The sequence below is a fragment of the Macaca nemestrina genome, chromosome 15 (assembly GCF_043159975.1).
Source record: "Macaca nemestrina isolate mMacNem1 chromosome 15, mMacNem.hap1, whole genome shotgun sequence".
In the NCBI taxonomy this organism is placed as follows: domain Eukaryota; kingdom Metazoa; phylum Chordata; class Mammalia; order Primates; family Cercopithecidae; genus Macaca; species Macaca nemestrina.
The window spans coordinates 31,491,144-31,507,370 of record NC_092139.1 but is presented as its reverse complement, the minus strand read 5'-3'; the positions used below and the strand labels follow the sequence as shown (position 1 = coordinate 31,507,370).

General features: G+C 49.8%; 1 protein-coding gene and 1 pseudogene across 2 annotated transcripts in view; one reads left to right on the top strand and one right to left on the bottom strand.

The window, feature by feature from the left end:
* Positions 1–5,716, bottom strand: part of LOC105496215 (syntrophin alpha 1) — a 35,533-nt gene extending 29,817 nt beyond the window's left edge. Inside the window, exons 1-2 of one of the 2 annotated variants that reach the window (XM_011766402.2) lie at positions 5,130–5,716; positions 680–865 (exon numbers count right to left, since the gene is read on the bottom strand). In XM_011766402.2, the coding sequence (XP_011764704.1) occupies positions 680–865; positions 5,130–5,439 (496 nt within the window). In that variant the 5' untranslated portion in view covers positions 5,440–5,716. The remainder of the gene's footprint in view (positions 1–679; positions 866–5,129) is intronic. The other variant, XM_011766401.2, reaches the window with a different exon arrangement.
* A 6,003-nt stretch (positions 5,717–11,719) lies between these two features.
* On the top strand, positions 11,720–12,178 carry LOC112429271 (selenoprotein K-like; annotated as a pseudogene).
* The last annotated feature ends 4,049 nt before the right edge of the window (positions 12,179–16,227 follow it).

The following is a 16,227-nucleotide window of genomic DNA, read 5'->3' as shown; positions in this document are numbered from 1 at the left end:
ATGGTGATGCACACCTGTAATCCCAGCTACTTGGGAGGCTGAGGCAGGAGGATCACTTGAACCCAGAAGGCAGAGGTTGCAATGAACCAAGATCATGCCACTGTATTCCAGCCTGGACAACAGAGCAAGATTCCATCTCAAAAAAAAATAAAGTAAAATAAAAGCTGAGGCTTCTCCCAAAGGAAGATGGGTCTTAGGGTTTTAAGGTCCAGGAACCAAAAGAACCTGAAGTCAAGAGCTCTCCAGGCCCCAAAGGAAATAATCTGAGCTGCCCCTTCCCCAGTCTGCACCCCTCTCTCCCTGTGTCACTCAGGGGCTGGCACACTCTGCCATGTACCTTTTTGCCCTAGTCGCAACAACCCAGAAAGGCAGGAGCTACATCCCCGTTTTACAGATGAGGAAACTAAGGCTCAGGGAAATGAAGTGACTTGTCCAGGGCCACACAGCTAGTGACTGGAAGACAGAAAATGCAAACCAGGTCTGCTTAGCTCTGTGCCAGCTCTCCCTCCACCACCCCACGCTGTCTTCAGGCAGGTCCCTAAGTTCTGTTTCTATTTTCAATCCTGCCCATCTCCCAGCCCCCAGTGCTGGGCTGGGGCCTCTTGAGGCCTGGGGGAGGTAGGGAAGCAGTGGAACACGTCCACCCGGCCCGTCTGGACCCTGGAACGTCCGTGCTTACCCTCCAGCACCACCTCCTTGCCTGTCTTCTTGAGGGCCTGCACCGCCTCATCATGGGTAGCAGAGGACAAGTCTTCCCCATTCACGGACAGGATGGCATCCCCCACATAAAGAGCCTCTGTCTGGTCAGCTGCCAATCCCTTGAAGATCTTGGAAATGAGAATAGGCATCTTGTTCTCCCGGCCGCCTGCATAGGCACAGAAGGAGGACAAGACTGAGGCAGATACTCCGACAATTGGGAGTTGCATCGAGGCACAATTATTTCTGAAGGCTTCCCTTGGTGCCTAGCCCCGTGCTGGAAAACGGAATAGGAGAATAAAGGGAATCTGAGAAACGTCTTGGAAGTTTGGGACACTAGTAATACTAATAGTACATCATTTTCGATCAGGTTCGGTGGCTCATGCCTGTAATCCCAGCACCTTAGAAGGCTGAGGTGGGCAGATGACCTGAGCTCAGGAGTTCAAGATCAGCCTGGGCAACATGGCAAAACCCCACCTCTACTAAAAATAAAAAAATTAGCCAGGCGTGGTGGCAGGCACCTGTGGTCTCAGCTACTAGGGAGGCTAAAGTAGGATTACTTGAGCCCAGGAAGTCGAGGCTACAGTGAGCTGAGATTGTGCCACTGCACTCCAGCTTGGGTGGCAGAAGGAGACCCTGTGTCAATAAACAAATTAATTAATTAAATGAATCATTTTCAAAATTCATAATGCTATAGTTTGATCCCTGGATCTTTTGATTAAGTGCTTTGGGTGTTCACTAGTGTTTGTGCAACTTACAAAGTGCTTCAATCACTTTTTCTTAAATATTTTGGATTTTCTCATGTACCCCATAAATATATACACCTACTATGTACCCACAAAAACTAAAAATGAAAATAACCAGATAAAGTGGCTCACGCTTGTAATCCCAGCACTTTGGGAGGCCAAGGCGGGCAGATCACTTGAGGCCAGTAGTTTGAGACCAGCCTGGCCAACATAGTGAAACCCTGCCTCTACTAAAAACATAAAAAAGGGCCAGGTGCGGTGGCTTATGCCTGTAATCCAGCACTTTGGGAGGCCAAGGCTGCCGGGTGGGTCACCTGAGGTCAGGAGTTCGACACCAGCCTGGCCAACATAGTGAAATCCTGTCCCTACCAAAAATACAAAAAATTAGCTGGGAGTGGTGGTGGATGCCTGTAATCCCAGCTACTCGGGAGACTGAGGCAGGAGAATCGCTTGAACTGGGAGGCTGAGGTTGCAGTGAGCCAAGATTGCACCATTGCACTGTAACCTGGACAATAAAAGCGAAATTCCATCTCAAATAAATAAATAAATAAATAAAAACACAAAAAATTAGCTGGGCCTGGTGGCACACGCCTGTAGTCCCAGCTACTCAGGAGGCTGCGGCAGCAGAATCGCTTGAACCTGGGAGGTAGAGGTTGCAGTGAGCCAAGATCACACCACTGCACTCCAGCATGGGTGACAGAACAAGACTCCGTCTCAAAATAAAATCAAAATACAAAAATTAGCCAGGCATGGTGGGTGTGCCTGTAATCCCAGCTACTCAGGAGGCTGAGGCACGAGAACTGCTTGAACCCAGGAGGTGGAGGTTGCAGTGAGCCGAGATTGCGCCACTGCACTCCACCCTGGACAACAGAGCAAGACTGTCTCTCACACACACACACACACACACACAAAAGAAGGCAACAATGTGGGAACCCACTGATACCCTCCAAACTGGAATCAAGAGAGAAGTCGGCTATTCCTATGGCCTCAAAAGACTGCTTTAGCAATCATAATGTTTTACAATCCAAAATCCAGGTTGGAAACCAAAGCCTTAGAGTCTAGCGATTCTAAAAACCTACCTGAATGGCATCTTGGATACAAAAGAAGCTAATACATTTTACTAAACGGCTTTATTACCAAACTCTTAAATGCCCTTTTAAAATAAGAAATAGTGCCGGGCTCGGTGGCTCAAGCCTGTAATCCCAGCACTTTGGGAGGCCGAGACGGGCGGATCACGAGGTCAGGAGATCGAGACCATCCTGGCTAACACGGTGAAACCCCGTCTCTACTAAAAAATACAAAAAACTAGCCGGGCGAGGTGGCGGGCGCCTGTAGTCCCAGCTACCCGGGAGGCTGAGACAGGAGAATGGCGTAAACCCGGGAGGCGGAGCTTGCAGTGAGCCGAGATCGCGCCACTGCACTCCAGCCTGGGTGACAGAGCCAGACTCCGTCTCAAAAAAATAAATAAATAAATAAATAAGAAATAGTAATAATAGGTCACCTTAGTTGCATGTACCAAATGCCAACATTGCGTCTTTACAATATCCCATCACGTAGGCATGCTCAGTTTCCTATTACGGACACTGAAGTGTGGAGGGAAGCCCCTTGTCCAAGGTCACTCAACTAGTAAGTAGCAAAGCAAGCCAGTATTTGCACCTAGGCCTCCAGGCTCAAGAACCAACACTATTAACCCTACCACAGACGGCAAGTCAGGCCCTCAGATATCACACTCCTGGCTCATCCCCAGAATACTGAAGATGAAGAATTAGTGTCCCAGAGTGGGAGGTCATTGTTCCAAGGTCACACAAGCTGCTGGCGGAGCTGGGACTGGAACACCTCTCTTGACACCCACACAGGCCCCACCGTTTGCTTATCTGCACAGAGCTTGAAGTCTAGGAGAGGAAGGGGTTTCTATTTATATCTGCCCTCCCCCACCTGAAACTAGGGGCTTCAGTTCAGTTTGAAGCTATGATCACTCATGGCTGCCTCAGACTAAGCTAGACTCTATAGGAGGGGTTACCATGGCAACAGGAGCCCAGATTTGGATCCAGTGGAAATACCTGAAGTCTCCTAAAAGTACCTTCCCCTCCACCTAGAAGTATGGAGCTGGGGAGTAACTTTGTGTGACCCTGGAAAGTCCCTGCTCCTTTCTGAGTCTCAGTGCGTCCATCTGCAGAATGGAACTCTGTATGAATAAGTTCCTTCCTGCTCTGACACACTGAGTGTATAATTTTTGGATTGGTCTGTTGCCCTATCCCATGCTGGAGATTGAGGGTAAGACTGGTGCCCCTACCCTCATTTTCCCATTTCCCCTTTTTAGCCTCTCTTGGTTGGGTGCCTGGGGATCTGCCCTTCTACAGGAAAAGAATCAACTTCCCTGAGCACTCTCTGGGGGACAGTAGCTGATAACTAAGGTTCAAATCCCAGTGCTGACACTCACTGTGTAATGGTGGGAAAATCATTTTACCTTTCTGAGTCTCAGTTTCTTCATCTGCAATATGGGGATTATACTCCCTACCTTTCACCACTTGTTGCCAGGATGAAGTGGATCATGAGACTAGTGTCCTGGGCACAGCACCTGGCACACAGTGGTGGCATTCACCACTATCTGCACCACCTCAGCCAAGCCAAACAGTCTGGAGGCACTCATCAACAGAACCAGTACCAGGGAGACCCCAGAGGGTACGGTACATATTCAAGGTGGAAACAAAGGCTGACACCCTTTCCCAAAGCACCCTGCTAGGGGCTGGGATCCTGAGAAGCCGATGGGCAAGCATAGTGAACCCAGCAGCTGGGGGTGTGCAAGGATTTTGAGAACTATGTTTAGCTGCTTTGGGAGTATCTCCTGGCCTCCATTTTTCCTCTCCGCTAACAGCAGTAATTAACTAAGGCACCTACAATGTGCTGGTGTGGTGAGCCCTGCTCTCAGAAACATCACAACTCTATCATCCTCTTATACAATTGAGGCAACTGAGATTCAGAGACGGGACGGGACTTTTGCAACCTCACACAGCTGATCCTCGATTCAAACACAGTCTGGTTGCACCCTAACTGCACCCCACTAGCAGTCAGTCCTGGGGACTGAAAGCTCCACCCTGTGCAAGGTGGAGATGGTCAGATCAGGAGACCCAAATCCAGCTGTCAGGGCTCCCCGCAGCCTTCCTAGGTCCTTAGATTCCTAGGTCCTTGCTGGCCTTCTGCCTGTGACCCCAGTCTGTGCCTGCACCCAGGCCTCCTATCCACCCCTGTGCTTCGCAGACTGCAGGCCTCCCCTCTGTACCCACCTTGGTTGCTTCTCAGGGACTCCCTCCTCCCTGTCCCACTGGTATCCCGGCCTCAACCCCCTTTCTCCACCCTCTGCTTTCCGGGGGACCCCTCTTGTCCTTGATGTTCATGCTGGTTGCCTCTCAGACCCCCACGCCTCCACACAGAACTCCCACCCACGTGTCCTTGGTGCTCCCACAATCTCCTCCACACCTGTGTCTTCCGTGCCCCCTAAGGCCACCAACTACCGAAACCCACTCCGACCTTGGTGCGCCCAGTGCCCTCCGTTACCTGTTTCCTCAGACCTCCCTTACCCCCGGACAGGAGGCCTCCAGCTCCATGTCCTGGGCGCGCTGCCAGTCCCTTGCTCCCTCGGCGGCCCCCAGACACCACGACCCCGCGCCCTCGGTGTCCCGCGCCCACCTTTGATGCTGATGCCCAGCCCACCGGCGTCGGCCTTGCGCACCGTCACGCGGCGCCGCTGGAGCAGTAGCGCCTCTGGCAGCTGCGGGGCCCTCGCGCCCGGCTCTGCGGCGCCGTTGAGCTGCGCGGGCTCCGGCTCCCGCGGAGCGCCGGACTCGGGACCAGGGTCGCCGTCGGCGGGGCTCACGGTCAGCACGTCCTCCGCCAGACTCAGCAGCACCCGCTGCCACCGCTCGCCGCCGGTCCCCGAGCCCGCCCCGGCGCGCAGCTCCAGCAGCCCGGTGCGCGGGGCGCGCCTACCGGACGCCATCTTCGCCTCCGAGACCCCGGGACGCCGCGCTTGCCCTGTCCCGCCGTGCCCAGCCCGCTCCGACCAAGCTCCCAGGGCAGAGGGCAGCGGGGGCCCCGCTGGGCCAGCCGCCACCCTACCCGGGCCGCTGGGGGAGGCGATCTAGGGGCGGGGCTACCCGGGGGTGTGACCAGTGCTGGGGACTGGGCCTCGGGCAAATGCGGGAGGCCGGGGCGGGGCCCGGGAGCCGAGGGCCGCAGTGTGAGACTACCTAGGGGGCGAGTCAGAAGGGCGGCGTGGCGGGACCACTAGGCAAGGCGAAAAGCCCGGGAGGCGCGGTGCTGGGCGGGGCGTCGGGGGGCGGGGCTTCGCGTCGTGGGCGGAACCCAATCAGCCGGCGCAGTGGGCTCTGCGCTCGGCATGTCCATCGAGGGCCGGGACTGTAGCTCCCGGACGTGGGAGCGCATGAAAAAAAAACAGAACCACGTATCCTGGTGCGAAGCACTGGGCAACGGGCTGGGCTGCATATGGCGGAGGACTGGGCTGCGTATGGTGGTCTGGGCTCCAGGGCTTGAGTTTAAGAGGTAGACACCGGCCAGGCGTGGTTGCTCACGCCTGTAATCCCAACACCTTGGGAGGCCTAGATGACAGCCCAGAGGCTCGAGGCTGCAGTAAGCCGCGATCGCGCCACTGCACTCCAGCCTGGGTGACAGAGCGAAACCCTGTGTCAAAAAAACAGAAAGGTGGACGCTGAGCCGCGAGAGACCTTGCAGGCAGAGTTGCTAGTTGGGGAGCTGAGGAAGAAGCTGGTTTCCCATCAGGTGGTCGAGGCTTTGGTCTGTGGGCGTGGCTTATCGTTGGCGTGGCTTCTAAAGGGGACAGGCCCCGCCCCCGGAGGAGAGAGCTGCCGACTCCACTTAGGGCTTGGGGAGGGGGTGGGCAGGATCCCCACTTCAAAACTGGAGGGAAGTTTAAGAGATTAATCCCTGGCTGTGTTCGCAGTCAAGTATAGAAAAGCCTGAAGTCCGACACTTTGAGGCCTGGCAGAAAAACCCAGAACTCCTAGTGTGGGGGAAGAAGGCTGCAAGGTGGGGCTCTGGGTCTGGGCCTCTGGAGACCTGGTTTCTAATCCTTGCTGCCTGTGTTAGCTCCAAGTCGACCTTGGTCCCCTCACGTTACTGCTCTAGGCCTCAATTTCCTCATCTGTAAAATGTGGATCATAATAATACCTACTTCACTGGGCTGGTGTGAGGATTAAATCAATGTGAAAACACGTGGTAAACTGTGACTCTATGCTATAATCACTTTCATTTAGTGACTGCTTACTCTTAGCTAGGGCTAGCAGAGTATTTTCCATGTGTTATCTCATCTTTACATTAGCCTCCTGGAGTAGCTAAGAGCACCCCCAGCTGGGCACAGTGGCTCACACCTGTAATCACAACTGAGGTGGGAGGATCGCTTGAGCACTGGAGGTCCAGACTGCAGTGAGCTGTAATTGCACCATTGCACTCCAGCCTTGGTGACAGAGCAAGGAAAAAGAGCACCCCTATTATATGGAAGGGAAAACTTGGATTTAGTCTAATTGGCCTAGGTCACACATTTATGAGTGAGGCAGAGCTGGGATTCAAACCCAGGACTGTTTGACACCAGCGCCTGGGCACTGAACCACTCTGCTAGACAGCTGACAAATACAGAGGTAAAGCATGATTGCAATCAGAAAAAATCCACCACATCACACAGCTCAACTGGCCTTCATACCTGCTTCTTGTCTCTATCCTCCATTTCTAGCTGGGATATGTTGGGCAATAAATAAGTAAGACCACACCAGTGTTTTGACTCCCTGAACTTTTGGGTAAAATCCTCCACATAAGATATCATCAAGAAAAAAAAGAGGGGGCCAGGTGCAGTGGCTCACACCTGTAATCCCAGCACTTTGGGAGGCTGAGGCAGGCGGATCATGAGGTCAGGAGTTCGAGACTCAGCCTGGCCAACATGGTGAAACCCCATCTTTACTAAAAACACAAAAATTAGCCGGCGCCTGTAATCCCAGTTACTTGTGAGGCTGAGGCGGGAGAATCGCTTGAACCTGGGAGGCAGAGGTTGCAGTGAGCTGAGATTATGCCACTGCACTTCAGCCTGGGCAACAGAGCGAGACTCCTTCTCAAAAGAAAGAAAGAAACAAAGAAACAAAAGAAAGAAAGAAGGAAAGAAAGAAAAGAAGGAAGGAAGGAACGAAGGAAGGAAGGAAGGAAGGGAGGGAGGGAGGGAAAGAAAAAGAAAGAAAGAAAAAAAAAGAAAGAAAGAAAGAGAAAGGGAAGAAAGGAAGAAAGAGGAAGAAGGAAGGAAGGAGAAAGGAAAGGAAAGGGAAGGAAGGAAGGAAAGAAGGAAGGAAGGAAAGAAAAGAAAGAAAGAAAGAAAGAGAAAGAAGGAAGGAAGGAAGGAAGGAAGGAAGGAAGGAAGGAAGGAAGGAAGGAAGGAAGCAAACTCAGGGCCAGGCACAGTGGCTCGCGCCTGTAATCCCAATACTTTGGGAGGCTGAGATGGGTGGATCACTTGAGGTCAGGTGTTCCAGACCAGCCTGGCCAACATAGCGAAACCCCATCTCTACTAAAAATATTTAAAAATTAGCGGGGCATGGTGGCAGACACCTGTAATCCCAGCTACTCAGGAGGCTGAGGCAGGAGAAACACTTGAACCCGGGAGGCGGAGATTGCAGCAAGCAGAGATTGCACCACTGCACTCCAACCTAGGTGATAGGGTGAGACTCTGTCTCAAAAAAAAAAAAAAAAAAAAAAAAAAAAAAAAAAAACGAACAACAAAAGGAATTGTTTTAAGTTAGAGTGGCGTCAAAACAGGAGAGACACAGGTTTAGAAAAAGAACCCAGGGTCTTTCATACATATATATATGGGATTCTGAGGATGAAGGATCACTTGAGGCTAGGAATTTGAGACCAGTTGGGCAACTTAGCAAGACTCCATCTCTACAAAGTAAAGAAATTAGCCAGGCTTGGTAATGTGCACCTGTACTCCCAGCTACTTGGGAAGCTGCAGTAGGAGGCCTGTTTGAGGCTGCTACAGTGAGCCACAATCATGCCACTGCACTCCAGCCTGGGTGACAGAGCAAGGCCCTGTCTCAAAAATGAATGAAAGAAAGTGAGAGAAAAGAAGGAGAGGAGGGAGGCAGTGAAGGAATATAGCATTGTATATAGGCATTGATATCTTAAAAGTATGACTGAACTTAAAGATTGTAGGACAGCCTGAGGAATTTGGGGTAAGCACTTGTGATAAATAACTACAGCCTACTTGGCTTGTGGAAGCTTCACTCCAGTGGTAGAGAAAGGAGGGGAGGACAGACCCGGCAGGAGGCAAGAGACCAGCAGGGAATTGAAGTTCCTTTCCCAGGACCAAAGCCTGGAACCAGATCCTTAAAAGTCCCCCCACGTACTGCCCTGCTTTAAAAAGACTTAATGAGGCCCAGACAAACTTGCTGAGAAAGATCCCTAAGAGAGGATTTCTCCTCTAGGGGACAGTTTTCTGTGGCTATAACAGGAAAGAGGGGAAGGAGTGATGTGTGCAAAGGGGCTAACATAGAAAGAAGATGTAGAGCCAAGGAAACAGCGACATGTGCATGCATGTGTGTATGTCTGTATGTGAGTATGGGTGTGTGTGTGTTTGTGATCACACTTGATAGGCAGTGCCAATCACCAGTAGCTACCCCCAAGAACCCTGCAGCTGCAGGAATGCTCTACCCCTACCCTGTGATCAGCCGATGCCTCTCTGCTGTGGCTCAGAAATTGGCCTCCCAGATAGATACACATAGGCCTGGCTCCCTGCCAAGCCCCAGGCAGAGCTCCCAGAGGAAAACAGTTCACTCTCAAGGGATAGGAGAGGGAGAAGGGGAAAAAAAAGGGGAGAGAGGCTGCCCAGCCTACTAAAGTCTCTGTAAGCTCTGGCCAGGCACAGTGGCTCACACCTGTAATCCCAGCACTTTGGAGGCCTAGGCGGGTGGATCACCCGAGGTCAGGAGTTCAACACCAGTCTGGCCAACATGGTAAAACCCCATCTCTACAAAAATACGAAAATTAACCTGGCACAGTGGCTCAAGTCTGCAATCCCAGCACTTTGGGAGGCCAACGCCAATGGATCACGAAGTCAGGAGATAGAGACCATCCTGACCAACATGGTGAAACCCTGTCTCTACTAAAATACAAAAACTTGGCCAGGCGCAGTGGCTCATGCCTATAATCCCAGCACTTTGAGAGGCCAAGTTGAGCGGATTGCTTGAGGTCGGGAGTTCGAGACCAGCCTGGCCAACATGGTGAAACCCTGTCTCTACTAAAAATACAAAAATTAGCTGGGCGTGGTGGCACACATCTCTAATCCCAGCTACTCAGGAGGCTGAGGTAGGAGAATGGCTTGAACTCAGGAGGTGGAGGTTGCAGTGAGCCAAGATCACACCTCTGCACTCTAGCCTGGGTGACAGAGCTAGACGCTGTCTCAAAAAAAAAAAAATTACCCAGTCGTGGTGGCACGTGCCTGTAGTCCCAGCTACGTGGGAGACTGAGGCAGGGGAATCACTTGAACCCGGGAGGTGGAGGTTGCAGTGAGCCGAGGTCACGCCACTGCACTGCAGCCTGGTGACAGAGCAAGACTCCATCTCAAAAAAAAAAAGATAGATAGATAGATAGATAGATAGATAGATAGATAGATAGACAGACAGACAGACAGATAGATAAAAATTAGCCAGGCATGATGGCGGGTGCCTGTAATCTCGGCTGCTTGAGAGGCTGAGGCAGGAGAATCACTTGAACCCCAGAGGCAGAGATTACAGTGAACCGAGATCGTGCTATTGCACTCCAGCTTGGGCAACAGTGCAAGACTCCATCTCAAAAGTAATACTACTACTAATAATAATAATGCAAAAATTAGCTGGGCTTGGTGGCACATGCTTGTGATCCCAGCCACCCAGGGGCTGAGGCACAAGAATAACTTGAACCCAGGAGGCAGAGGTTGCAGTGAGCAGAGATGGTGCCACTGCACTCCAGCCTGGGCAACAGAGCAAGTCTCTGACTCAAAAAAAAACAAAAAACGAGGCCGGGCGCGGTGGCTCAAGCCTGTAATCCCAGCACTTTGGGAGGCCGAGGCGGGTGGATCACGAGGTCAGGAGATCGAGACTATCCTGGCTAACATGGTGAAACCCCGTCTCTACTAAAAATACAAAAAACTAGCCGGGCGTGGTGGCGGGCGCCTGTAGTCTCAGCTACTTGGGAGGCTGAGGCGGGAGAATGGCGTGAACCCGGGAGGCGGAGCTTGCAGTGAGCCGAGATCACGCCACTGCACTCCAGCCTGGGAGACACAGCGAGACTCCGTCTCAAAAAACAAAAACAAAAAAAAAAAAAAACGAAAGTCTCCACAAGCTCAAACCCTTGTATCAAGTGTCTGGGGTCCTGGTCAGAGAGGGAGGTCCCTCTGCATGGGCTCTAGGGCAGGGATCAGGAATTCCTATACTCCTGGCTTCCCAGACCCAGTGATGGCAGTAACAATGAGAGTTCACATGACCAAATGCCTTCCATAATAAGTGCTTTCCATGGATCATCTCGTTTAACCCTCAAGGCGGCCTAGGAAGTAGGTCCTATTATTATCCCCATTACACAGATGAAGAAACTGAGGCTCAGAGATGAAATAATGAGCCCACTGTGACACTGTACTGTAGCCTGAAAAAGGTTTATATCTAAGTGGTGGATAAGAGGCTTCTAAAATCTAAAGCTCTGAGGGGCCCTATGGGATGGAAACCAAATCAGGTACTTCCATTATGTTGCCTTTTAATCTTTATTGCAGGCCAGGTGAGGTGGCTCACACTTGTAATCCCAACACTTTGGGAGGCCAAGGTGGGCAGATCATTTGAGGTCAGGAGATCGACACCAGCCTGGCCAACATGGTGAAACCCCATCTCTACTAAAAAATACTGAAATTGGCCAGGTGCGGAGGCTCACATCTGTAATCTCAGCACTTTGGGAGGCCGAGGCGGGCGGATCACCTGAGATCAGGAGTTAGAGACCAGCCTGGCTAACATGATGAAACCCCGTTTCTACTAAAAACACAAAAAATTAGCCCGCATGGTGGCAGGCACCTGTAATCCCACCTACTTGGGAGGCTGAGGCAGGAGAATCGCTTGAACCCAGGAGGCGGAGGTTGCAGTGAGCTGAGATCGTGCCATTGCACTCCAGCTTGGGCAACAAGAGTGAAACTCCATCTAAAAAAAAAAAAAAAAAATACAGAAATTAGACTCCGAAGCGGGGAAGTGGGGCAAGATGGTTTACATCTCGAACGGACAAGTGTTGGGCAGCCAGAGTCAGTCTCCGTGGAGATTATCTTTGATAACAGATTTCTTCTGGGGAATAGCTAAGTTTGTGGTTTTGTTTTTCAAAACTCTGTTTCGGCAAGATGTGAAACAAAGAAGAAACTATGGAAACTCATCTGATTCCAGATATGATGATGGAAGAGGGCCACCAGGAAACCCTCGCTGAAGAATGGGTAGAATCAATCCTCTGCATGGCCCCAGTCCTTCTCCAGTGGCTGGTGGATGAGGAAGGTAAATGTCTACTCTAAGAAGCAGACAACTGGACATGCACATCCATAGCAGAAGGAAACCGTCAAGAAGTGGAGCGCTGACCATGCTGAGCAATAGATGAATGTGTGTGTCTAAACAAGATCTGTGTCCTCACAGATGAATGAGGACACGCTGGGAATTCCCTCTGCAGGTAATTGACCTGACTGACATGCAGTTCCATAAATACACATATGTGTCTCATTACCTTTTTTGTATAGTTTATTAAAGTATTAACATAGTTTTCACAAGTACATATTTTTAGGTTGCAGAATGGACTCCTCATCTTTATATTAAATTCATGAAAACACTGAATCTGAATAAAATAAATAAAAGGCTGTGTATGTAGCACTTTTAGTGTCACCTTTTCAACTTCTGAAATACTGTTCATTGTTAACTTGTTCTCATTTATAAATCACATTGTATTTATTTTGGTAGTATGCATACCATATCTGTGCTCTTCAATTAATTTTTATCTTTAGTATATTTGTCTCATGAATCTTTAAAAATATATACAAAAATTAGTGGGTGTGGTAGTGGGCACCTGTAATCTCAGCTACTCGGAAGGCTGAGACAGTAGAATTGCTTGAACCCAGGAGGTGGAGGTTGCAGTGAGCCTAGATCATGCCACTGAACTCCAGCCTGGGTGACAGAGCGAGACTCCCTCTCCAAAAAAATAAAAATAACCTTCATTGCAGCCTTGTGAAACAGTCACTAGTATCTCCATTTTGCAGAAGAGGAAACTCAGGCTCAGAAAGGGGAAGTGATTTCTCCAAGGTGCCAAGGTCACACAGCTCATAAATGCTAGACCCCAGATATGACCAAGGGTATTTCTGATTCCAAAGCCATAAACACTTTTACTGGCTACCCTAGGATACTAGTTAGAATCGAGCTCAGACTGTTAGAGAATTGAAATCAAAGGCTTGTGGAATTTAGAGTAAAGGAGACTGTACACGGTGGCTCACGCCTACAATCCCAGCACTTTGAGAGGCTGAGGCAGGAGGCTAACTTGAAGACAGAAATTTGACACTAGCCAGGGCAACATGGTGAGACTTCATCTCTACAAAAAAATAATAATAATAATTAGCTGAATGTGGTGGTGTGAGCCTGTAGTCCCAGCTACTCAGGAGGCTAAAGCAGGAGGCTCGTTTAAGCCCAAGAGATAGAGGATGCAGTGAGCCATGATCAAAAAAAAAAAAAAAAGAGTAAAGCCGGGCTCAGTGGCTCATGCCTATAATCCCAGCGCTTTGGGAGACTGAGGAGGGCAGATCACAAGGTCAGGAGTTCGAGACCAGCCTGACCAACATGGAGAAACCCTATCTCTACTAAAAACACAAAAACATTATCCGAGCCTGGTGGCACACGCCTGTAATCCCAGGTACTTGGGAGGCTGAGGCAGGAGAACTGCTTGAACCTGGGAGGCAGAGTTTGCAGTGAGCTGAGATTGCGCCAGTGCACTCCAGCCTGGGAGACAGAGCAAGACGCCATCCTGAAAAAAAAAAAAAAAGGAGCAAAGAAATGTCGGCTGGGCGTGGTGGCACAGGCCTGTAATCCCAGCACTTTGGGAGGCCGAGGCGGGCAGATCACGAGGTCAGGAGATTGAAACCATCGTGGCTAACACGGTGAAACCCTGACTCTACTAAAAATACAAAAAAAATTAGCTGGGCATGGTGGCGGGCGCCTGTAGTCCCAGCTACTTGGGAGGCTGAGGTAGGAGAATGGCGTGAACCCAGGAGGCAGAGTTTACAGTGAGCCGAGATCGTGCCACTACACTCCAGCCTGGGCAACAGAGCGAGACTCCATCTCAAAAGAAAAAAAAAAAAAAAGAAATATCAGCTTCCTAAAATCTTGGCATTTAGGAGGGGAAACCTGTTAAATGCCATCAGGTCCAATTTCCCCCATCCTACTCTTAACAAGCAGCCCCTTTATAGCATCCCTGAGACCTTCACCTCTAGCCTGAGCTTGGATGTCCCCAGTAACAGGAATTCACCTTTCCATAAGGCAGTCCATCCAGTTAAGAGGCCACTCCACACCACCCAAGTCAGGGCAGGGAAGAGAGAACCCATACTCACATTTTTAAATCATGCTTTAATCACATTTTTTAATCATGATTAAAAAATCACATTTTTAAATCATGATTAAAAAATCACATTTTTAAATCATGATTTAAAAATCACATTTTTAATCAGTGTTAGGAACTCCAGACTGCCTCCTCAAAATGCATGTTCAAATTTAAGCTGAGAGCCAGGCATGGTGGCTCACTCCTGTAATCCCAGCACTTTGGGAGGCCGAGGTAGGTGGATCACCTGAGGTCAGGAGTTCAAAACCAGCGTGACCAATATGGTGAAACCCCCTCTCTACTAAAAATACGAAAATTAACCAGGCCGGGCGCGGTGGCTCAAGCCTGTAATCCCAGCACTTTGGGAGGCCGAGGCGGGCGGATCACAAGGTCAGGAGATCGAGACCACAGTGAAACCCCGTCTCTACTAAAAATACAAAAAATTAGCCGGGCGCGGTGGCGGGCGCCTGTAGTCCCAGCTACTCAGGAGGCTGAGGCAGGAGAATGGCGGGAACCCGGGAGGCGGAGCTTGCAGTGAGCCGAGATCGCGCCACTGCACTCCAGCCTGGGCAACAGCGTGAGACTCCGTCTCAAAAAAAAAAAAAAAAAAAAAAAAAAAAAAAAAAAAAAAAAAAGAAAATTAACCAGGCATGGTGGTGGGCACCTGTAGTCCCAGCTACCTAGGAGGCTGAGGCAGGAGAATCACTCGACCCAGGGGCAGAGGTTCCAGTGAGCCGAGATTGTGCCACTGCACTGCAGCCTGGGCGACAAAGCAAGACTCTGTCTCAAAAAACAAACAAACAAATTGAAGCTGAGAGAAAGTCTCTAACTATTCCCCCACAATTAAAAAAAGAAAACAATTTCATTGGAAATACTTGTAAAAAAATAAAAAGAAAGGAAGAAGAAGAAAATACATAATAATGTACCTGGCACACAATTAACGAAATAGAAGGCCGGGTACGGTGGCTCACGCCTGTAATCCCAGCATTTTAGGAGGCCAAGGTGGGCAGATTGCTTGAGTCCAGGAGTTCGAGACCAGCCTGGGCAACATGGCGAAACCCTGTCCCTACAAAGAACACAAAAATTAACCAGGTGTGGTGGTGCATGCCCGTATTCTCAGCTATTCTGGAGGCTGAGGTAAGAGGATCTCTTGAGCCCAGAAGAGGCTGCAGTGAGCTGAGATCACACCACTGCACTGCAACCTGGGTGAAAGAGTGACAACCTGTCACACACAAAAAAAAAGAAAAGAAAAAAGAAAGAGAGAGAGAAAGAGAGGGAAGGAGGGAGGGAGGGAAGAAGGAGAAGGAGAAGGAAGGAAGGAAGGAAGGAAGGAAGGAAGGAAGGAAGGAAGGAAGGAAGGAAGGAAGGAAGGAGAAGGGAAGGGAAGGCAATGGAGGGAGGGAAGAAGGAAGGAAGGGAGGGAGGAATGAAGGAGAAGGGAAGGAAGGAAGAAGAAGGGAAGGGAAGGAAGGAGAAAAGAAGGGAAGGGAGGGAGTGATGGAGGAAGGCAAGAAGGAAGAAAGGAAAGAAGGAGAAGGGAAGGGGAGGGAGGGAGGAAGGAAGGAAGGAAAAGGGAAGGGAAGGAAGGGAGGGAGGGAGGGAGGAAGGAAGAAAGGAAGAGAGGGAGGGAGGTAGGAAGGAAGGAAGGAAGGAAGGAAGGAAGGAAGGAAGGAAATAGAACATGGTCAATTCATCTGGGACCTCTCCTGCCTGATACCATTCCTCCTTCCCATGTCCAGAAAAAAAACTATGATTCAAAATTTCTGATACTGATTTTCTTACAATTCATTATAGTGTTAATATCTATGTATGAATTCTAAACAATCTATTGTTTAGTTTTACATTTTTTAACATCAAATAAATGGATGTTTTTCCTTCTGCTTTTGGAAGTTATATTCTCTAATTGTATTAACTGCACTCTATTATCTTTAATTACTCTCTCCCAGATTATTCACTATGTTTGTCAAGTATTTAGTGCTAAATATTTTTCTTTGTATTTATTTATTTATTTTTATTTTTTTATTTTTTAAGACGGAGTTTCACTCCTGTTGCCCAGGATGGGGTGCAGTGGCACGATCTCGGCTCACTGCAACTTCCCGGGTTCGAAACCCCATCTCTACTAAAAATACAAAAAATTGGCCGG